Raw genomic sequence first — 24366 nt, forward strand, 5'->3', positions numbered from 1 at the left:
AACATGACAAACGTTAGCATTCAAAGGTTAAAATTAAATGCAATTTGGCTACTAATGAGCTTTGTACACAAGGACTATTTTCTTCAAATCTTGCACAGTAAACAGAAACTGTAATTGTAGGTCTGATTCAGCTTATTTTCGAGATGGAAAATTCAAATATAAACAAGAGTTTAATAAGAAGTTCATAATTAGTCATATGAGTAAAAGCCAAGACCGCTTTCACTCATGTGTAATTTCAACGACAAAAAAAAGCCTTGTACCGCTGGCCAGCTTTGAAGATCGAATGTGGAGACTTGGCCAGGAGTAAGTTTACAAGCCTGATATGATCTTTACTCACTAAATCCATTAGTAATCAGGTTTACTCATACTTGCACACACACATGCACACGCACACACACACACACACACACACACACACACACACACACACACACACACACACACACACACACACACACACACACACACACACACACACACACACACACACACACACACAACACTAAGGCTAACAGTTAGAGACCAGGAAAGTACCTCTCCCAGTGGATTTATCACTGATAGTTCTGCATACTATTAGTATTAGTCACAGTGAAATATGTTAAAAAAAAAGGCAGTTACATTACAATATTGCTATATCAGAGGCTTTATAGAAAATAAAGTGGAATCATTTTCTTTTTACTCATCAGAGCCTCACCGAGATCATTTCATCCTTCTTGCACTGCTGAGACAGGTCCCGGATCCCATTGACAAAGAGCTTGTTGGCCGTGACATATGCCTTCCCTGCCTCAATCATCCCACTGCAAAGCTTCACTAGCTAGGAAGGAGAGAGAGACAGAGATGAAGAGGATTAGTGAATATACAATTTGTGTACAGTGGCATATTTGTAGGGTGGTAGTGAGTGATTCTGTATCATCTCAGACAGGGCTGAGCAGGGTGCGAGAAACCTCGTGCCAGTTTCCCTGAGCTGCAGTCCGAACCTGAAGGCAGCCGCTCATGTGAATTTGCATCATATGCATTTGCTTAACTGCTGGACATCAAAGCAGAAAGCCACATTGCAGTCCCTTTCGAAATGTTTGAAATGACCGCCAAAGGAGAAAATGAGCACCATACCATCGCACGTTCCCTTAGGCTTAAATTACCACCTTTGCTGCTAACGTGTGGTGGTGGGTTCTCAGGTGGGGTCCATATGCAAGGCTGTGACACCAGCATGCACACATGTTAATACGACAGCGGCTTACTCCAATATCCAGGACTGGGAATTTGAAAAAAGAAACTGGTAATTCAGCATATAGTGACACGTTGGTTACTGTTAACATGAATGTTTTAAGCTTACGTATATCTCAGTCAAAAAAGCTTGGGGATCGCCAGTTCAAATCCCCGCGTTACCTCCAGCTTGGTTGGGCATCCCTACAGACACAACTGGGCGTGTCTGCGGGTAAGAAGCTGGATGTGGGTATGTGTCCTGGTCACTGTATTAGCGCCTCCTCTGGTCGGTCGAGGCGCCTGTTCAGGGGGGAGGGGGAGCTGGGGGAAATAGCGTGATCCTTCCACACGCTACGTCCCCCTGGCGAAACTCCTCACTGTCAGGTGAAAAGAAGCGGCTGGCGACTCCACATGTATCGGAGGAGACATGTGGTAGTCTGCAGCCCACCCCGGATCGGCAGAGGAGGTGGAGCAGCGACCAAGACGGCTCAGAAAAATAGGGTAATTGGCCAAGTACAACTGGGGTGAAAAGGTGGGGGGGTTAAAAAATAAATTTTGAAAATAAATTTTTAAAAAAAATTTCTTGATAAAGCACTGCAGTGAACATAATACACTATACATTTTCCCTGGGTCAAATGCAAAATGAGACACTTCGCAGTGACAAAAAGCCTTGTCATGAGAATCGAATTCTTTTTGCTAGATCTGTGATCTATACCATACAATCTGTTTTATTAACAATCAACTGGTTTGCTTCTGCTTTAGTGAGAGGAGTGATTTTCCCCTCTGCTCTCCCTCTCTCTTTACTCTTAATGCTCTCTTCTCCAGCAATGTCTCATTTCCTCTCAGCTGCTAGCCAGACTTGATACTAAGATATTTTGTCCATCTCCGCAATCCCCAGAAGGAGCCCTGTAGGGCTGGGAATGGGTTGAGAATGAACTGAGAACGGACTGCCTATGGCGGACGTTGAGTATGGAATCCCACCTGTTGGTTCACGCAGAAAAAAGGCGGGAGGATTCGAGGATTAGAGATTTGACAGTTGGGGCACTGCTACTGTAATACCCATCTGTGTGTCCAAACATGAGAAGTAAACTGTGTTGAAGCAAATGGTGAAACAGAATGAGGAAAAAATCTCTGCAAAAAAATACAAACTCCTAACTTCATGTCTAAACTATCAGCATGGTCAAAGCATCCATGATACATGCTGTATACAGAGTAATTACATGACACTTCAAAGATCTTTGGCAGGGGCGTCCAGGCGGCCTGGCGGACTATTCCATTGCCTACCAACATAGGGATTACCTGTTTGAATCCCTTTGTTACCTCCGGCATGGTCGGGCAACCCTAAAGACACAAATGGCCGTGTCTGCGGGTGGGAAGCTGGATGTGGGTATGTGTCCTGGTCGCTGCACTAGCGCCTCCTCTGGTCGGTCGGGGGGCCTGTTCAGGGGCGAGGGGGAACTTGGGGGAATAGTGTTATCCTCCCACATGCTACGTCCCCCTGGCGAAACTCCTCAATGTCAGCTGAAAAGAAGCAGCTGGTAACTCCACATGTATCGGAGGATGTATGTGGTAGTCTGCAGCCCTCCCGGGATCGGCAGAGAGGGTGGAGCAGCAACTGGGACAGCTCAGAAAAGTGAGGTAATTGGCAAAGTACAACTGGGGAGAAAAAGGGGGGGGGATCCTAAATAAAAATAAAGCTCTTTGGTGGGAAAATCAAAGGATGATGTTTGTCATTAAACATCTTTATAACTTATTGAGAAAGAAAATCAATCCCTTGCCATAGGGGAGGACATGATTTTGGATGCATGGAGTGGTAATCTAGATCAAAGGCCTCAGAGGGAAAACACAATATGAATTATTGACTAAAAAGTTTCTTGTTCCGATTCTTTGTTTCGCATAGGGACATTTTCTAACTGTCAAACTCGATTAGCGTCTCTCATGCAGAGTCCAGAAAACAACACTAAATCACTCCAAGAATTTCAGATATTGGCATTTCCCGATTACATTGTTTAAGGATTGTCCAAGAAAAGGAAAATAAATCTGAATTCTGGGAATTGTCCTCATTGCGAGACAAATTTGGCAAACAGTTCAGCGTAGACACAATACCATCACTGGGCTACATTTCACTAGTTAACAGCTGCGGCTCACTGAACAATGCAGTGGCTCTCACTGACAAACACACATACAGTAATGCAAGGCTGAAAGGAACAGATGGACTTCTGCATTACAGGCGAAGCATCAGGCTGCCTTGTTAAGGGGTAACCAGATGCTTTGAAAACCACTTTAATGGATTCTAATGTTTTAGGGAGTACCAATTTCCTCCTGTCATGTCACATCTCAAAAAACCTGAGCTGAAATGTTAGGCAAGACTGAGGGAGATTACCGTCCATCACATAGAGTGTTTCTTCAATATTATAATAAGCGGTCAAGATAATGGATGGAATGGATATATATATATATATATATATATATATATAGCATTTTTTTTTCGGAAAAAAGTGCTCAACAAATGAGAAGCAGAATATCTATCTATCTATCTATCTATCTATCTATCTAACTATATATATATATATATATATATATATATATATATAAATAATCCAGTTATTCAAGTAAATTCTCTGAGACATTAGCAGCTGATGAGTGCACAACGCACAAAACAAGCTTGTACTGTTATGTATTAAAAGTTTTTTTCCTGCATCTGTATTGATATTCCGCTCCTCATTAGTTGACCACTTCTATCAACACCATTGACGGTTTCAGGAAAAAAATTTGATATGTATATATATATATATATATATATATATGGGGGGGGGGTTTGGAGACAGTGGCACTGACTAAAACACAGGAGGTCGAGCTGGAGGTGGCAGAATTGAAAATGTTAAGAGTTTTATTGGGAATGACAAAGAAGGACGGGATTAGGAATGAGTATATTAGAGGGACAGCTCAGGTTGAGCGGTTTGGAGACAAAGCAAGAGAGGCAAGATTGAGATGGTTTGGACATGTGTGGAGGAGAGATGCTGGGTATATTGGGAGAAGGATGCTGAATATAGAGCTGACAGGGAAGAGGAAAAGAGGAAGGCCAAAGAGGAGGTTTATGGATGTGGCGAGAGAAGACATGCAGGTGGCTGGCGTGACAGAGGAAGATGCAGAGGACAGGAAGAGATGGAAATGGATGATCCACTGTGGCGACCCATAACGAGAGCAGCCAAAGGTGGTGGTAGTAGCAGTAGTAGTAGTAGTTGGAAGCATGCTGCAGAATACTAGTGGATGATGTGCATGTGCGTTGCTAAAAAAGGATCCAGAGTTCCAGTAAAATGGGCTCAAAAACCACCATTTGTGTTGTTTCTGATCCAGTGCCCCTACTGGCCTGAAAATAATCCAAATCTGCAAAGGCCAATGTAAAGAGTGGATGTTACTGTGATAATCTCTGTGTTTGTAAACCCATCTCTGGTTCACAGTGGTGTGACACTTAAACAACAATCATCCTTTAATCCTGCAACAGAGATCTCCAATTGCATTTCATTTAAGAGCATGGGTTGTGCTGTAGACAGATCTTCCAGCATCCTGGATTATTTTGTAATGGATCCCAGAATATCACAAGATGCTTGCCTTGGACCTGCACGACGGTGCTTTCTATCGAAATAAATCTGTCATTTTCAAGCAACAGTAAATAATGCAACAGTAGTTCTCCCTTGCGGGAAGCCACATGTTACTCTACTTTTACGATACTGAGACCTAATATAAAAACATAAAAACAACTGTAGATCAAAAAACAGGAACAGCTTCAATAAAGAGGGGTTGAATTAGCAGTGACAATTAAATACACTTTCTCTGGAACAGTCCTCTCAGGGAACAACAGTAAATAAAACTGGAAACCGCCACCAACAACAGCACCCATTCGGTTCTATTGGGCTTCTGTGCTGCTGCGTTGAAATGCCATTTGAAGGAGCAGGAGGAAGACATTTTGATTCACCGCCTGAGAGTATTTTTGAGCCCACAGATGAATTAAAGAGAAAGATGTCAGTTTCTGCTGTGAGTAAATTCTCAGATTATAATAGGCCTTTGAATATTCAGTGGCAATAAATCATTGCATGAGCTCATGAAAAGAAAACGCTTACTCCTTACAGCTACAGGTATATTCATTTTGGTCAAAATTGTAATTTCATAAGTATTAATAAGACTGGGAATATCACCATGCTGCTACTGATGTATTGTCCAATTCTGGGGATCATGACCTCATAGAGGAGTAGAGGATGCCAAAGTCACTTTGGTTAACTTACTTTTTTTTAATTTCCCCCCTTTCTCTCCCCAATTGTACTTGGCCAATTACCCCACTCTTCCGAGCCATCCCAGTCACTGCTCCACCCCGCCTGCCAATCGATGGAGGGCAGCAGACTACCACATGCCTCCTCCAATACATGTGGAGTCACCAACCACTTCTTTTCACCTGACAGTGAGGAGTTTCGCCAGGGGGACGTAGCGCGTGGGAGGATCACGCTATTCCCCCCGGTTACCCCCCCCTGAACAGGTGCCCCGACTGACCAGAGGAGGCGCTATTGCAGCGACCAGGACACATACCCACATCCGGCTTCCCACCCACAGACATGGCCAATTGTGTCTGTAGGAACACCCGACCAAGCCGGAGGTAATACAGGGAATCGGTCAGGCGCTCCCCGTGTTGGTAGGCAACAGAATAGAATGCTACGCTACCCAGACGCCCCCCAACTTACTTTTTAAACATTTGGAGGGAAATGCGTCTCATGCTAGACTTCCATTTGTTCATTTTTTCCTACACTTTTCACATAATTCAACCCCAAACAAGCAAGCTTTTAGAACAATATGACTTAAGTAACTATCTTGTGGGCTGGATTCTTGACTTTTTAACTAATAGGACACAAAGAGTGAGGGTGAATGGAATCCTGTCTGACCAAGTTTGCTCCTCCACTGGCTCCGCACAAGGATGTGTGCTTTCACTCCTATTATTTATTCTTTACACAAATATGTGTCAGAGCAGGTGTGGTATGCAGATGACTCTGTTATTGATATTCGGCTCCAGGACAATGAGACCAGCCACAGCCAATCATCAACAACTTTCTCAAGCAGTGTGAGGAGTCTTATCTTCAATTAAACATATTTACAACCAGGGGGCGTCTGGGTAGCGTAACAATCTATTCCATTGCCTACTAACACGGGATCCTGGTTTGAATCCCCAAGTTGCCTCTGGCTTTGTGGAGCTTCCCTACAGACACAGCTGGCCGTGTCTGTGGGTGGGAAGCCAGATGTTGTTATGTGCCCTGGTCACTGCACCAACCCCTCCTCTGGCCGGTCGGGGCGCCTGTTCAGCGGGGAGGGGGAACTGGGGGTAAAAGCGTGATCTACCACATGACACGTCCCCCTGGCGAAGCTCCTCACTGTCAGGTGAAAAGAGGCGGCTGGCGACTCCACATTTATTGGAGGAGGCATGTAGTAGTCTGCCCCCCTCCCCAGATCAGTAGAAGGGGTGGAGCAGTGACTGGGAAGGCTCGGGAAGAGTGGGGTGATTGGCTAGATACAATTGGGGAGAAAAAGGGTGGTGTCTGTAGGGTCACCCCACCAAGCCGGAGGTAACACAGGGATTTGAACCAACGATCCCCATGTTGGTAGGCAACGGAATAGACTGCCATGCCACCAGATGCCCCTATTCATCCCATTTCCAGGATATGAAAATGAAAATGCTATTGGTCCTTTGGACCAAATCTAGCCATTAAAAACAAATTTTACGACCTATCCCTGTCATTAAATCTGACTGAGAAGACTGCCTTTATTGGCCCATCACCATTGCTCCATAGTGACCCATTCATTATGGTACTATGCACCTCAGTGAGACTCATCAGTTGATCCCGTGTCTTACCTTGTCTAGCTTTGCCTCAATCTCAACAACCTCCGTCTCCACTTCATCAATGTTTGCCCTGAAAAACAAAAAGCATGAGAAATTGTTAGTGCAGCCATACTTTCTAAATTATGAATGACAAATAGCAACTCCATTGTCTTTACTGGTCCCCAAACAAGCATCTTCAATCGGTATGACATTTTAAAGCCATTCTTTTTCTCTGCTGGAAAGCTGAGCCATTCAGCAATCTGCTTCTGATTGCCCATGCCCATAGAGAGCATGATGACAGCCTGTAAATCTACAAGTGACATTGAGTTTTGTGGAGCCAAACCAAAACATGTTAAAGCAATGAGAGGCAGAAGTTTGGGCGTACTGCTGAGAGCATATCGAATGACGGCGACGCCATCTCAGAAGCGGTTTTGCTTAGTCAAAACAAAGTGACAAGAGACAGGTCTTCCCAAAGTCAGAGAAACGTGGCTCACTGCCTTAGCTGAAACCTCAGCCAACCTACCCACTACCACACCAAGCTGCATCTGAGGGAAAGAGGTTTACATTCAAACTACTACGAGGAGTTTGGGCGGCAGTGTTTCGCAGAAGAACGACTTCGTTTCACGCAAGCATTTCCTCTTGTTACAAAGATCTACATTCACCCAATGGTGGCTCGTGCACTTGTTTTCAAGAGAAGAATGAGCAATATCGCGGTGTTTAAGAAAAACAGGTATGTGAAAGATATACGATGATGAGATAATGTATCTCTAATTATGGCTATGTAGCCCGAAAATGTGCCGTGAATCATTTCATCAGATTTTGCTTGGAATCCAGCTGGAGATGAAGATGGGACCGTGACATAGCAATATCAAATCTTCTCACTGATGGTCTCATTTGATTATATCGGTCACATAGAGACATTAAAACCAAATTGAGACTAGGGAAAAACTTCTCATAGCAGCTTTAAGCAGCCCACTACTGGCTGATGTCTCCCTTAAAAGCATCACTCTTTGGAGACTACAGCTTTGGGTCAGTTTCTCCTCATACTTATCTGAAGGCTTGAAGTAAAGAGGAGTTAGTGGATTATATATGGATCTATGGTCAGGGGAGGTTTGTCATCCCTCGTCGCTTTGACATGCTATCTCTATCTGCTGCCCATCCTCCCATATCTGCTCTTCCCGGTGCCCTGTGGGACTGCATGGTTTCAGTGGAGTGTGAATATGATCTATACACTGTCTCACATCACGCTTCTGGATGGTTTTTGTCCATGTAAGCAGAACACACACACACAAACACACACACATGCTTTTTCCTTTCTCCTTCTCTCTCTTCAACCAAACATGTCTAAAGTTTTCCAATAGCAAGAGAGGCGATGGTCCTGCAGATTTCCAGTGATACACAGTTGGTTTTTGATGAGAGCATCTGTGGCATATATCGGCCATAAGTGGCTAGCAGGATGTTATAAACTCACCCCTCTCTCTCGCTCTCTCCCTCCCTCCCATCATGGCCTTGGGTGGATTGGCTTGCTTGGCTGGGTTGCAGCAGGCTCAGGGGAGGAAGGATGGCACGTGTTCTCTCATTCCACTCCACCCCCACTGCCTTTGCTCTCGCCATATCCGTTAAAATGGAAAGTGTGTGTGTGTGTGTGTGGGGGGGGATACTCTGGAGAGGAAATATCTGTCAAAAGCTCAGACTCACGCAAAATGGAAGTTACATTACCTAAATAATCAATACCATATTATTCCACGTATGAGTGTATGTTATCATAACCTCAACTGATCTCCTACTGCGCCCTGTTCAGCCAACCACACCCAGGGATAATCTTGCAGTGAGCCAGCTCATGATGTTTTCATAGCTGATGTCATTTTTGAAACAGCCCTTTTAATATGCGATAACGCTGAGCTTAAAGGTGCCCTGATTTCAATGGAGATTGTTCTCCCTGTCTTTTAGAAGACAACAGACTGACAGGGACTGCTGTTGAAATGTCACATTTCTTCCTCTATCTCCCATGTGTCTATAGCCACACAAGTTACAGGGGTGACCCATTTAAGATAGAAAACACTGCAGGTCTTGTTGGTTGAAAAAAAGAAAAAAGCATGAAGAAACATTTTGCACGTTTTGATGATCAGTCCTGCTGCTACAGATGGAAATAATCCATGTTACAGATAAGGACAAACGACATGTATCGTTTCATGAAATCCAATGTACAATTGTATAACCAATGCACAATCTCAAACCAGGTTTTGAATGTGCTTCTCCTCTGCAGCGCAAACCCCAGAAGTGAAGTTGACCCAGTCTGGGTGAACATGGTGAGAGACCATCAAGATATTAACCTTCCAGATGCGTTTTCCCTGGTGAATGGGCTCTGGCTTACGTGACAGCTGCACCCGTTGGCCCGAGGGCCCAAACCCCGAGTGCACTGTCTCTTTGCACATGTATTCTGTAATGGATGCACATGGCGCCCCAGCGTAGTAACTATGACAACCGTCCCCTAAGTGCATATGAGCTGACCCTTGCTCGCACCACACACTGAGCAGCTAGCTAGATAATAGCATGACTCACACCAAGGCAGCTGTGACATGTGATGACCGTGGTGCCATAAGGGCTAATCAATAAAACCACTACCACTGAAATCTCTTCAAAACACTATGTTATTCAGCAGCAAACCACCTTATAGTTCACACAGGGCTGAACAATATATTCTTTCAGAACTGACATTGCAATATACACGTGTAATTGTCACATTGCAAAGGATTCAATGTGAGGCAAATTGGGCCCATCAGTGAGTTTAGGCTAGAATTCTGATTTCTTGACAGAAAACAAGACTCTACCAAGGTCTGCTTTATTATGACTACTCTCGAAGAAAAATAACGCATCTGAGATCTGACAAATTTAGTCTGATTCAGTGACTTCTTAAATCTCAGACAACTGCCTCATTTCCCCTCTAAAAATCACCCTTCTCATTGCTAGATAGATTATTTGCAGGATGATCGATGAAATTTAACAGTTGCATTTTTCTGGTGAATGTATGCAACTCCTTTTATTCTTTAATATTGCACTAAAAATGCAAAATAAAAAAAATACATGGCAATGTTGATTTTTTTCAATATTTTTCAGCATAGGTTCAAATCTCATCCACAAAGAAAGTCCAGCAGCATTGCTGATTTACTAGCATGACTTAATGACACATACAATTATCAATACTTGTTCTCTCATGAAAACCAAAACCCCACTTTATCTGCACAAAACAAGTTTCTAACAGGTTTGGCTAGAATGAAGCTACATGCACCAGCTAGTTTGCAGGATCAGCTTCGGATCCTCTTTCTGATATGGATGACTGCAGTTAAAGAACACTATAAAACCATAATAAATGTGGCGATTGTGCTGAGCTAGCTTCAACTCTGGCTGTTTCTGGCCTGTTGACATGCTGACAGAGCGTTCAAAGCAGACAGGCTGAGGTGCTCTTTACCGAGCCAAAACACTCCAGAGGTGTACAGGATATACCTCAATTTTTCTCCTTCATGAGCCAGCTCTCCTTTTGACGCCATTCACATGCCACTTGATTACATCCTGAGATCAGGTTCACTGAGAATAAGTAGAATTAATAGTCTACACACATGCTGACCTTTTGTCTTGAAATGAAATGAGTGATTAAATAATCATATTTTCCAAATATGATCTCTGGACAATCTAAAAACACATGGCATCAGCTTGAATAAAGAAGCCTCATTTATATCACTCATTTGTAAGCCTAGCTGGATTGTCGTCTCGGAACGGAGTGGCTGAGAGCGATGCAGCTGAGCACAAATTGTCCCAGAAGGCTGCATTTTAGAGGGTTAACCCAAGCAGTGCAGCCCGGTGGCTTGTATGGGTGATGAGCAGGTGGGAGCCTGAGGAGAGAAGTGACGCAGGGTCCAGGTAGTGACCCTTAAACCTAGCCATGGCTTCCAAACCCACTGCCAGCTGGGGTGTACCAAATAAATGTAAGAGTAGGAGGCCAGCCCAATGGGGAAAGCAATCGGTTGATAAGCATTGTAGTGATAACACTGTGCACTGGCTCTACAGCCTGTAGCACAGCCCAGATTCTGGACTGATGTGATCATCTGTAATCAGCAGAGTGTTCGACATCAAACCGCCATTTGCCATTTCATATACTGCTCAATATTGTAAATCTCAGTTCAATTCAACACCCAAAAAAGAAGGACTTTAAATCAACAGAGCAAGAGAACAGGTTGTTTGGAAGACAAGAGAGTGGGTAGAAGATGGCAGAGGAGAGGTAACTAAGGGCTGGAGACAAGGTGGCCCTTTATGTCTGAGGGCCCCATTGTGACAAAGCCACTTCCTGTCTGGGAGATGACAGCATTTTGTTAGAATATTGATTGCTTTAGTGCCCTAATTGAGGCTGGATTGCTGGGCTGAATGGACAATTAGAGGGGGATGGGCTCCCCCCCATATTCCCTTCAGCTTCAGTGAACAGCAGCCTTGCTCAAGTTATTCTTATCCGCATGGTTCCTAATTCCCCAACCCTGTACAGCTAACCTCCCCCTCCTGCTCCACTACATGGACAGACCACTACATGGGCTAATGCAGGGTCAGGCAGGTGCCCCCAGCTATGCAATGCCAAGCACTTACCAAAAACTCGGCACCGTCTGTTTTCAGAGCAGAAAGCAGGCAAGTTAATTGCAAAATGCTTCATGCTTTCATGCACTAACTTCCTACACTCCACAGTATATGCAGGTTATCAAAAAAATACTACAAATATATTTACCAATCTATACACTATATATCAGTGTCTCCACACAAAAAAAATATTGTGATTATCCATTCGGCACCATATCATTTTTTAATCACTTAAGACACTCTTGCATTTAACTAACTTTTAAGCCTCCTCAGACCAGTTTTCCCATAATAACCCAATCATCTCTTGGGATGCGGGAGTTCAAATGACTCCAAAAATACCTTTCCCAACACACCTTTAAAAATCCTGACTATTGTTCGAGCCCTGGCTTTTCTTTCTACTTGAAAGCTTAGATGAGTTCCTCAAACTTCAATAGGTATGCTTTCTATTGCAAAAGAGCCCAGCCTTATTAGAAGCAGTGCTCAGATTACTGCACCAGACTATTAAAGTGTGTGTGCCTGTGTTGCTGCATTAACCTCAGACATACTTCAACACACACATCTGTACTAATGGCTTCACAGAACTGACACGTCTGCTGCAGCAATAATTACTCATTTATGCTTCAATTACACCATGCTGGGGACCTGAGCATCAAGATGTCATCGGCTGAAAAGACTCGGGTAGCTTATGGGCCATGCTGTAACCACCACAGGGTTAAAATGAGTGCCTCAAGCGTTTGTATCACTCACATTAATGTATACTGAGATAAAGAGCAGCTCCGCTACAAGCAAAGGTTCCCCATCACCCCCCTCTAATTTCCCACTTTGCCAGATACTTGTTTGTAGCCATCACCTCAGCAGCAGCCATTCACTGAGCCCTGTTTCCAAGGTAATAGCCATCTACACCCACAGACAGACAACCCCCTCCCAGCCCACCCACTCATTCAATAGACTGAATACAGTAACCCACAGGACCACCAGCACTCCCACTATGCTGCTTCCAAACTGGGGCCTTTAGTGCCAGGTCCCAGACTTGTCTATCACGATGTTTTCTACTCAAAAGTTAAGTCGCGGTACGGGAATTGTTCACTTTCAAGAGCCCAAGACCCAAGTTCACAAATATTGCTGATCGCAAAAAGAATTCAAGCAAATAGCACCTCAGCTACAGGAGCAACGTGCACCCTACTCACTAAAGTATTTACAAATAAAGTGATTGGGCAAACAATACAAAACAAACACAAAAAAAAGCCTCCAATATCTCATTGGAAACTATTTCATTGTCAGTATACTTTGTTCATCTGGCGAATAGTGCAGTTTGGGCGGTATTCAGCCTTAAAAGAAGAATTGTAAAGGATAAACTAATGCAGCTCCACAATGGCAGACGGGAGACAAAGAAATTTGTGTTTCTTTGATAAGGAAGTCAATACATGAATCTAAAGTTGGAAAGGTTACTGCACAGGAAGAAAATGATATAAGGGGCATCATCCTTTGTAATGTGCAAACAACAGCTGCCACTGTAAAAAGTAATCTGAGCGGTTCTATGCCTATTTGGGTGTCTGACCCCATGCCAAAAGCACCTTTCAAAACATTTGCAAAGCATTTTTATGGGAGCAACAACTGCAAAATGTTGCATGAACTGGTCACAAAGCCAGTTTACATATGAATGCACAACACTTCATAGTCACCTCATGTTTTACTGTTTACCATTTACTCCATTCAGTCTCATTGCAGAGGCGAATTGTGCACTACAATATTCGTGAATTAGGGCCTAAGGTTTGGATAGGCAGAGGATTTTTGAAGAAAATGTTTACTGCAAGTATTCACTGGTGAGAATATTCAATTAGGTATAAATACACAGAAATATGTCTGGACACTAGAACAGAATCATCAGCTCTAAAAAAAAAAAGAACACAATATTTCAATCATCCAATATCAATAAACCAACCAATAACAAAGTCTGCCTGACTTCATTCATCCTTTGAACACAAGAGCATGCGCCTGATCCAGTACCATCCAAAAACCACCAGGCTGCATGCCAAACCCTGCGCTCCCCAGAGGGCTCACTGTGAAACGCTGACTAAAGTGACGGCTATGGGTCTAACTACTACCTGACCTGGCATGTCCTCATGAGGAGGCTGGCTCTTAAGAAACTGGCTGTAAGACAGAAGGGCATGTGTCTCCCCTCTCTCACGACAATTGGAAACCTCATAAATCACTGACAGTACTGAGCCTGTAGCCAAGCATAGCATCCATGCCTGTGTCTGCACAGAAAGTCAAAAAAGCACCACAATAAGCCACATTTATATGAGGCACAGACATTCAAATTTACCAATTAAATAGAAAAGGCCAAACAAACTAAATGTGTGGCACTGAAGAAACATACTCTATAAGGCTTAATGCTATTGTTGGAATGTTGTTGTTACCGTGTAAGCAAAGAGAAGCCTCTGAACTGCACAATATGACAGAATGGAGACTTTTGTGCATGCATGTGTGTGCATGCATGCATGCAGATGAGTAAACGACTGACCAACATGTTTTAATGGTTCAAACAACCCCCATTAAGGGTTCGGATGATCACAGTTCTATCATGCAATGCATTAGTCTATGAGTCTAATTAAACTTTTTTGTCTTCCTGAACAGGGGATTTGTTATCTTGGGAACTGATGTTGGCATACACTGACAAGAGTACTGCTGTCACATGAGCAATGCCAGCATTTGGTCTGGCAGTATCTTAAAATAAGGTACAACTGGTCGCTAGTATGAGCATAAATGTGGGATAGTCTTCTTCTGTCATTCTTTCCTCCATCTGTATGCCCTCTAACTCAAAAGGAGAAGGCACACTATCATTGCTGCTGAACAAAAAATGCCAAGTGTACCCATAAAGCCTTGCATCTGTGACCAACCACTGCGCTAAAACAGATGCCTACGCAGCGGTTGACCTATGCTTTCCCCCCTGACAGATTGAAGTCAGAAAGCCACCAGTTTACCAGACCTGAAAGGGTTTGAAACTGTGGAAAGATACACAATTTTTTTTTGTATCTTCTCCTCAGAGAATTCCCTTAAGGACACACTGGAATGGGGTTTTGGAGCCGTTATTTGCATGTGGGAACCAGCTGAGCTCACACTGGTCTGGCCGAAAGCTGTAAACATACACGTTTCATCTTCCTACAGGTGGCAAGAGCAAAACAAAAACAAACAACAACAAAAAACACATTTACAGAATCCTTTATCACCTAATGTTGCAAGAAATGGGGTAAAAGAGCGAAGAGTGAGAGAGGGAGAGAGAGAGAGGACAAAAGGACGAGGCAGAGAGAGGAAACAGACAGGGAAGCAGAGGAGTTTGATTGTAGTGAAAGAGGGACTCGTCTCTGGCTAACCTTACATGTTCCTTTCTTCTGACTGAGCACTGACCTTTCCAACATCAACACTACTAAATTGTTATTTATTTATTATATTTTTTTTTCCGCCTGAAGGCGATATCTAGACTGCTGGCAGGATGAGTGTTTCACCTCAGATGACCAGGCTGCCTCTCGTGGGTGAACTTTTGCCTGTCTGCTTTCTGCACCTCCTCTCCCATCCCTGCTTGCACCCACAATGCCTGGGCGTAAGCCTGACACCCCCTCCCCTCCATCGCCCCAAAAATTATGAAGGAATGAATGGTGTGATACGTCTGTTTTTCCATCGCAGAAAGGTCAAAACCCTTTTAAGTGTTAAGGTAAAAAACAGAAAAAAAATTTGATGTAAAAATAACAAGAACTGACAGAGTAAAAAAGAAATTTGTTTCCCTAAATAACTTGATTTTTACCCTCTGTTCACCAGCATTGCAAATTCATCAGATTATGGTATGCAATGTATGACAATCATGTGACTTTTTTCATGTTTCTTCTGCTTCAGCTGTTCATCTATACTACCATAAGATAGTTAATGATGGATAAATATGATGCCATCAACTATCAAATGTTAGCGGTAAAGATGTAGAGATATGGAAAGACAAACAGCCAGGCAAACTCATAGCAATAGGAAGGAAACACTTTAAAATACAATGAAGTATTCTCTCTGCTCTAATGGAAATCCCTGGCCAAAAATATGGCTCTCAGACAGTTAGCGTCTCTTTTGGACCTTGAAAAACATGTGCACATATTTTTAGTCCCTCCCTTGGAGAGACACATTAATTCTGGCACCGTCCAACAATCAACAGTTCACAGGCAGTCAGACAGAAAGGCAGTAAAGCAGCCAGGCAGGCGGTCCCTAAACACAGGATAACGTTTCCATTTAATCTGACCACATGAATCCCATCTTCTCAATGTGCTTGTGGGGCGGGAAACAGAGACGCATTCTTCAGTGGAAAGACCTTCAAATAAAGCTAGACTTCTGCAGCTCACAAAAACTGTACGTATGCCTGCAAAACTCCTGCAAGGATTCAAACATCCAAGGAGAATTCCAAATATTAAAAAAATCCCGATCCAACATTCATCTGAACATGATCTGTGGATGGTGCCCCTCGCCAGATAGATCTAGTATGTAGTATAAAAACCGTAATGTCAATTTAGCAAAACCAAATTATCGACAGAAAAACCTCTGACCATGAACAGTATTAAAGCTACAACCCTATTGAATCGCATGCCTATTTAAATGTCGTTTTTTTAATACTCTCTATCACAGCAGGCTTAAAGAAAAGGCAGTGGCTAAACACAAATACCCAAATCATGAACACCTTCATACTTGCTTATCTCAAAGGAATTTCCCAGGAAAAATTATAAACCACATAGCATCTTATATCTTGAAAACAGCAGCCAAATAGATTAAGAATAAACCAGCTGGCGGCAAGTTTGAAAAAACAAAAAAATAAAAACACAGAACTGTTGTGGCCAACAGGCAGATATGGCTGACCAAGCTGTGAAAAACCCTCACCAAAAGATAACACAATATCAAGCATTAAAACTCATGTAATTTTTTTTATTTTTTATTTTTTTTGGGGGGGGGGTTGTACAACAGCAACAAAACTAAGCTAGACGGCCATTTTGCTGGTTTTTATTATTGCAGTCGATAACATACACGTTCTTACAGTAGAAATGGGTAAAAAGACAAACATTTGAATTGGAAAAAGAAAAAAAAACTGAACACTTAAAACGGGACAAAGTAAAGTATGGGAACAAATCAAATAGCCTTCATGAGGGCCTACAAAGACACACAAACACATGCAAGGCTACACAATCAAATGTGGCCGTCGTGCCCTGAATGCTGATCCTGTGGTGGCCCTGTGAGAGTGACCCGATCCCCCACCGACAGAGAACAGATGCCCCTGGCCCGAAAGCCAGAGTCAGCCGCGGTGCTGGATCCAACCCAGCCTTCACACGGCAAGGGAGCAACACATCAGAGAGAGAGACATATGAGTCATGTTGTGATTACTGGCAGCAGCTGAGAGTTCCTCTCCCGCTCTTTTTTAAATTCAAATTCAAACCATGCAGAGTTCACGCCATCAGCCCTGCCAGGACTGGACGACATTAAATAACGTTAAATGACCCTGGGATACAACAAACACATTGTGCGGATTTAGACCAAAGCAAATTAAAATCTCCAGTGTTGTCAAAAAGAAAAGAGTAACGCATGCGAATAAGTGTTAAAAGCCCGAGGCCCATTTCCAGGAAAAACGATGTGACAGGCTTTTGCTGTTTTCTTCTCTGAAATTATTAAATCATCTGTCGTTTTCTGGAGATTTTGTGATGCTTGAAAAGTAACCTCCAACCAAATATAACTGTCTGGCTAAAGGATTTGCACATCACACAAATGGCAAAACATCTGGATCATCTAATTTTAGCCTCCATTCAGACAGACAGATTTAAGGGTAAATGACTTCAGCAAAGCCATATTTATAAGTTGAATGAAGCAGAATTAAGCCGCGTGCATCAAGAATATTGATAGACCTTTCGTCATTGTACGATTTAAAATCGTAAAAGCATATGCCTGAGCTCCAAAATTATAACTCACAACATTCTTATGCGGCAGAAAGTCCATGTTTTTCCCCTCCTTCTGTATCCGAGTTGGATCTGCTAAGGTTTTCTTTCCTGTGTCAGCCTTTCCACTAATATTTCCGAGCTATAACTATGGGTCAGTTTTGGAACAGATGTCCTGTGAACAATATTGCTTTTCATTCAGCGTTCAGACAAAAAAAAAAGTGACTTCAGATCCCTCGCTCAGACAAATGACTGTTCCTCTCAAGTTGCTACTATTAGAAATAATCAATTCAGAGCATCTCGAATTGTTTGGATAACCTGATAGAAGAACTGTTATTGTTTTTCGTCCCTCTGGGGTTTGATTGTTAGTATCGCCGGGCTGTCAGTCAAAGTCAGAGGACTAAACAGTGGGAGTGGTGGGGCCAGGGCCAAGGCTTATCTGGGAATCGGCAGGGGATTTGTAACCCGTGTGGCTGGAGGGTGTGTGTCCACACTAAGCCACTGGCCAAGGGCCTGAAGAGGACACAGGGGCAGAGTTGTGGAGGAAGGCTGAGGTCGTATAGCGACCAACAAACTAAACTGTGGTATCCTTACTGGGATTGACTGCTGCAACCTTTTGCCATTAGGCTAGAATTGGCAGGTGCCTCCCAATTCAATATTAGAACAAACTTTTAGCACCAATTCTTTATATATTGTGATTTATCAAGTGTCACATACTGTAGAGTTTGCATTTCGATACTGCCTTTTTTCAGGCTCCATCCTCTCTTGTCTACAATAATATGTGAAAACTGCAATAATCCAAAGAAAATGCACAACACAATACATTTATTTTAAACCCCACGTGATACAAAAACTTAAAACATGAGTATGGGGCGTCCAGGTGGTATGGCGGTCTATTCCATTGCCTACCAACACGGGGATCACTGGTTCGAATCCCCAAGTTACCTCCGGCTTGGTTGGGCGTCCCTGGAGACACAATGGCCGTGTCTGCGGGTGAGAAGCCGGATGTGGGTAGGTGTCTCGGTCGCTGCACTAGCGCCTCCTCAGGTCAGTCGGGAAGCCTGTTCGGGGGGCAGGGGGAAATAGCGTGATCCTCCCACGCGCTATGTCCCCCTGACAAAACTCCTCACTGTTAGGCGAAAAGAAGCTGTTGGCGACTCCACATGTATCAGAGGAGGCATGTGGTAGTCTGCAGCCCTTCCTGGATCAACAAAGGGGGCGGAGCAGTGACTGGGACAGCTCAGGAGAGAGGGGTAATTGACTGGATACAATTGGGGAGAAAAAGTGGGAACCCCCCCCCCCCAAAAAAAAAAAAAAAAAACATGAGTATGTTTCCCAATTCAAAATCAAACAGCTTCTGTTAATTGTGCTTCAACATTGCGATTCAGGTGAAATTGCTGCGATGTCAAAATCACCACCAATTAGCATCGTAGTTTTGCACTGCATTGATCCCCCCCCCCCACCACCCATTAGTTGCACTGAGAAACATATCCATGCTAAGTGGCCATTTAGCCTTGCATTGAGGCAGGTCATCAGGTCAATGCTGTCAGGTCAAACACAAAGCAAGCTGCAAGAAATACCAAAGAGCTTTATAAACTAAGAGGGATAAAAAGGGGGGGGGCAAACAAATAAATGCAATAAGAATAGAAAGCAACAGATACAAAAGCAGTAAAATATGAAGAATAAATCAGACAATATGTCAGTCTTAAAAATCTAAGTTTTGTCATTACCTGAAACTATCTGCCATATATATAATTGCAGTTACTACTGAAAATCAAATTTCATAAGAATCATCCTGAATCAAATGATCAGTGCTGCTCCTTATTTCAAGACACTACCACTTAATTAAATGCTACAAAAAGGGCGGCACTGTATGGGGGAAAAAAAAGGGAAATGATGTTGTGAGGAGTGAAAAGGCCTGTAATAGACAATGTGTAGAAAACACAATTTGTTGTAGATGTTCCACACATCTTAAGGTGGCATTATATTTACCAACAGACACCACGAACAACCAAGATCTCACATAAAACCATGACATAAAAGCAAAGGCAGAGATAAGTAGTGGACGGTACACTTGCTGATGATAGTAAAGAGCAGACGGGTATTCCTACACAGTGAATACTGTGAAAACCTTGCAGTCTTTTATATGTTTTGTGTAATCAAGTCTTATAACTCAAACCTAAGTTACTGTATGCTGAATATTTAAGTATTCACAGTTAGGCAAAGTGTATCGTTTACAATTAACGATTCTCCAATAGCTCCATTTTGATGTTCCTTTAGCGCTATATGGCCGTGTTTGTAATGCTCTCTGTACTGAATGTCACAACTCAATGAGGGCAGATGTGGAAGATTAGCTTGCAATATCTGATGACATGCCATCCAGACCAAGCTGTGCATCTATGTGATATTACTCTAGCAGGTACGGTGGGAAATTACAAATATGGGGAAATCTGATGAACAGAAATAGGGGTGAAGAGATGTCATGAGACAGATAGCTAGAGCGGAAAGATATAATGGAGTCACTGAGTTTGCATAGATGCAGCCTTCAGTTCCAGTATACAGTATGTTCCCAAGTAGCCATGTGTTGCTCCTTCTCTTGACCTTCCTGCTGCTCCAGCATTTTTCTTTGGCAGCTAAAGTGGAATGCAGCTAAAAAACAGACAATGAATGGGAAAACCGCCAGCAAGCACCATGTGACCTTGACTTGAGTTATAGTGGTGAAGTCATTTTGGCACTCCAGTATCCCACTTTAATGTCATCGTGGGAAGCACCTTTTATCCTGTTTTCACTCACTCACTCTTTTTGTTGCTTGTAATCTTGGGTGATATTGGAATATTGGCTGCAAATTGGGCTGTTTAACATGCCAGCTGGATGTAGGCCCCATGCATAATGCAGTGCCAGCTCTAGGCCCCATCCGCGTTGAAGGCCATGCAATCAGGCCACCCAGCCCATGGGGAAATTTGGCAATTCGGATTGAAAGCAAAACTGGGCAACAAACGCTCTCATGTAGAGTAAGCATGACATAATATTAACCCTTTCAGCAAACTTTTTATCATTAAGGGGTATGTCCACCAGATCAGTCGTATAAAGACATGAGAGAGCAATGAAGTTTTGAATTATGTGCAGTGTTTTTGAGCTTCGGTAAAATGAGGATTTTGCCTAGATGAATAAACAGTGCTACATATATATTTCTTTCATATTTGGAAAGACAAAGCTAAGAGGGCAGAAAATAACCTAGGCTAAATAGAAATCAGAGGGAAAGATAATGTCAATATAGCAGTCATTTGTTCTAGGAAACTCACATTTTTGACAGACGAGATAATGTGATACGGCCTTATTCATTTTCATGTTTCATAGTTAATAGCACAGCAGATGACATTCACAAGTATATTTCGACGTGTCACTGATGCCCGCCATTTCAGGATAATAGTCTGTGAGCATACGGAAAGCACAAAGGCAAAAGTGACACGTTTTTTGTCTCATCTGTCTCACGCACCTGATGGACATGGCACTATTTATTTATTTATTTATCCCTTTTTCTCCCCAATTGTTCATTCATTCATTCATCTTCAGCCACTTCTCCGGGGTCGGGTCGCGGTGGCAGCAAGCTAAGTAGGGCACTCCAGACGTCCCTCTCCCCAGCAACGCCCTCCAGCTCACCCTGGGGGATCCCAAGGTGTTCCCAGGCCAGATTGGACACGTAGTCCTTCCAGCAAGTTCTGGGTCTACCCCGGGGTCTCCTCCCAGTTGGCCATGCCCGGAAAACCTCCAGAGGAAAGTGCCCAGGAAGCATCCTAATCAGATGCCCTAACTACCTCAACCGACTCCTTTTTTACGCGAAGGAGCAGCGGCTCTACTCCCAATTGTACCTGGCCAATTACCCCACTCTTATGAGCTGTCCCAGTCACTGCTCCACCCACTCTGCCAATCCGGGAAGGGCTGCAGACTACCACATGCCTCCTCCGATACATGTGGAGTCGTCAGCCACTTCTTTTCACCTGACAGTGAGGAGTTTCGCCAGGGGGACATAGCACGTGGGAGGATCACGCCATTCCCCCCAGTTACCCCCCCCCCCGAACAGGTGGCCCGACTGACCAGACGAGGCGCTAGTGCAGCGACTAGGACACATACCCACATCCGACTTCCCAACCACAGACATGGCCAATTGTGTCTGTAGGAACCCCCAACCAAGCCGGAGGTAATACGGGGATTCGATCCAGCAAGCTCCGTAATGGTAGGCAACGGAATAAACTGCCACGCTACCTGGACGCCCCACAGCACCATTTATGACGGCTGTGTGTTGGCTTTAACACACACACACACACACACTCCATGTTTGCAGCGAACGAAGGTTTTTAGACAACACCTGTATTGACCCGTCAACTGTCCTAAACAGATATGACTGGACATTCTTAAATGAGTTGTTTATTATGGTACAGTGTGCACGCGGCTGTTTTAGACATCACAAGGCTATTGTGAAAGTGGGAGTGGGATGATGTTGAATAGTGAAGGTGGGTGGGGCAGAAAAAAGACTGACAAGCCAGCGAGGGGTCAGGAGATGAGTCTTCTCGGAAGGCGGTGCAGGTTTATGTTAACACGGGGTGGTCCATCATGACTAACATGCAAAAATATCAATAAGGATATGGGGGGAGGGGAGTAAAGGGAGAGATCTGAATACACACAGACACATGCAAAAATACACAGACAGAAGCCAGCAAGGGTCCGAGTTGTGAAAACTTGCCTAGACAATGTTTCATTGTAGGGGGGAAGACAATGAGGAGCAAAGATATGGAGCCCCTCGCTGCCTTTTCCCTGGCATTGTACCAGGCTGCCTGGGTGAATGGGTGCAGAGAAGAGTGCTGGTCACAATAAGTCAATCCTACAGCGTAACACCCTGACATTTTGGTGAAATAGCTGAATTCCCTCAGTGAAAATGCCTCCCATACACAGCCACGGTGTCCAGTAGTGGTGGGGCTGAGCGGGGAGTCTTCACAGCATTTTTGTGGGCTAAACATGCAGCTTGGCTTGCACTAGAAAGACATACCAGACATGTGAAGCACTCAGTACTTTCCTGTCTGAAAACTTGGGAGCTGAAGCTTGCAGAAACAGGCCATGCTCAAAAAGTAAAGACAGCTTCCAACTGGATCGTGACGATGACTGTTTCTTTCTGAGCATGCTTGGGAAAATTACATTCCATGATTTCAAAGTCAGCCTCTTTTACAAGTTATCCAGAAGTGGAGAAATACATCTAACCACTGGAACCTTCTGAATTTGGAGACACAGTCTAAACAGTAGACTGGTGGTTTACACAAGTCTGTGGAGCTGATGCTCATTCAAGTTACCGACCCATACATCATGTGACCACGTCAGCATCAGTAAGGTTTACCCAACAGACTGCAGTGGTGTCAGGTCCTGTCACTTCCTTCTCTCTCTACCCCAGATGTTTCCTCTTCCCTGAAGTCAGCACGGTGCCCCTGACGTCAATGTATGGCTCTCTTCCATGACCCCTGACCCCATCCCATTAGCCCCAGGACCGGGAAGTTGATGCAACTCCTGTCACCCACCAATAACCCGACAAGACCCTGCTATGGTCCACAAGGAAGAATAACAAGGTGACAAAGGAGGAAAAATACTCATTATGTGGGCGCTACAGTGGACGGTACTGGAAAAAAATATTAACATTGCAATATTTTTGTTACATGTGATATATAGTGCCATATTAAAGCATAAAAGCGAGTTACATAATTTCACCAGATGCAGCTTATGACTTTCAAAGCTCCACTTTCGAGCACTTTATTGCTCGAGCAATGACTGGGGTGATTTTAGAAGGAGAAGTAAGGCCAACACAAATTGTCCAATAGCTCTCTGAATCAAACTAAATTACATTGTTCGTCAGATGCACTAGAGTATTTTTCTCAAAGAGTAGTCATAAAAAAGTAAACTTTGCTAGATTTAATTTTCCATCATGCAATAAGAGTTTCAACATGACTGCTAGACCCAATTTGCCTGTTTACCTAATACACGTGTTTTCAGCTCTAGTGGATGCCAATAACCCACAATGCAATCAATGCTAAACTTAACCTGGTCCTGACACAAAATGTTAATATGGTACGAGTATATAGATTGGTAGTAAAATAAACAGCAGCTACTGACTGAGCTCAGTCATATACCGCCAAGTTCCGGCTGCATGTGGGCGCCCCAAATGTAGTTAGGATGATGAGAGGAAATAAAAAAATCAACCATGACACTTGACGCCCATAATGACGAGGGTGCAATGAGGCATGAGATAGCCATTTATGCACAGTTAACAATGTCCAAAATCGGCATCAAAAATCGTTCTCCTGAGAATGCTAAATAGTTGCGGGAGACTTGGAATTAAAATGCAACTGACAGAAGCATACAAGCAGATTTGCCGGAAGACGAAAAACAAACAAACTTCAGTCACAGCTCATTGGCCCTTTCTCCAAATTAGACACGCCACAGAGAATACCCCGATAAGCATCAACGACAAACAGAAAACAACGTATAATGAGTTACCTCTGCAAAATGAAATGAAACTGGCATTCAGCCTCACCTATCTAGCTTTTTGGTTGTCACAGCCTGTGTCCCATGATGTTAAATGGTAAATGGACAGCATTTTATATAGTGCTTTTCTAGTCTACTGACCGCTCAAAACGCTTTACAGTGTATGCATCACATTCACCCATTCACACACACATTCATACACTGATG

The 24366-nt window shown here is 43.5% G+C and overlaps 1 protein-coding gene across 1 annotated transcript in view; it reads right to left on the minus strand.

The window, feature by feature from the left end:
• acap3a (ArfGAP with coiled-coil, ankyrin repeat and PH domains 3a) overlaps positions 1-24366 on the minus strand; it is a 74713-nt gene that overhangs the window by 40854 nt on the left and 9493 nt on the right. Inside the window, exons 2-3 of the mRNA XM_056273498.1 lie at positions 7097-7154; positions 695-814 (exon numbers count right to left, since the gene is read on the minus strand). Of these exons, the coding sequence (XP_056129473.1) occupies positions 695-814; positions 7097-7154 (178 nt within the window). The remainder of the gene's footprint in view (positions 1-694; positions 815-7096; positions 7155-24366) is intronic.

This window comes from Lampris incognitus, chromosome 2 (genome assembly GCF_029633865.1).
Source record: "Lampris incognitus isolate fLamInc1 chromosome 2, fLamInc1.hap2, whole genome shotgun sequence".
Lineage (NCBI taxonomy): Eukaryota > Metazoa > Chordata > Actinopteri > Lampriformes > Lampridae > Lampris > Lampris incognitus.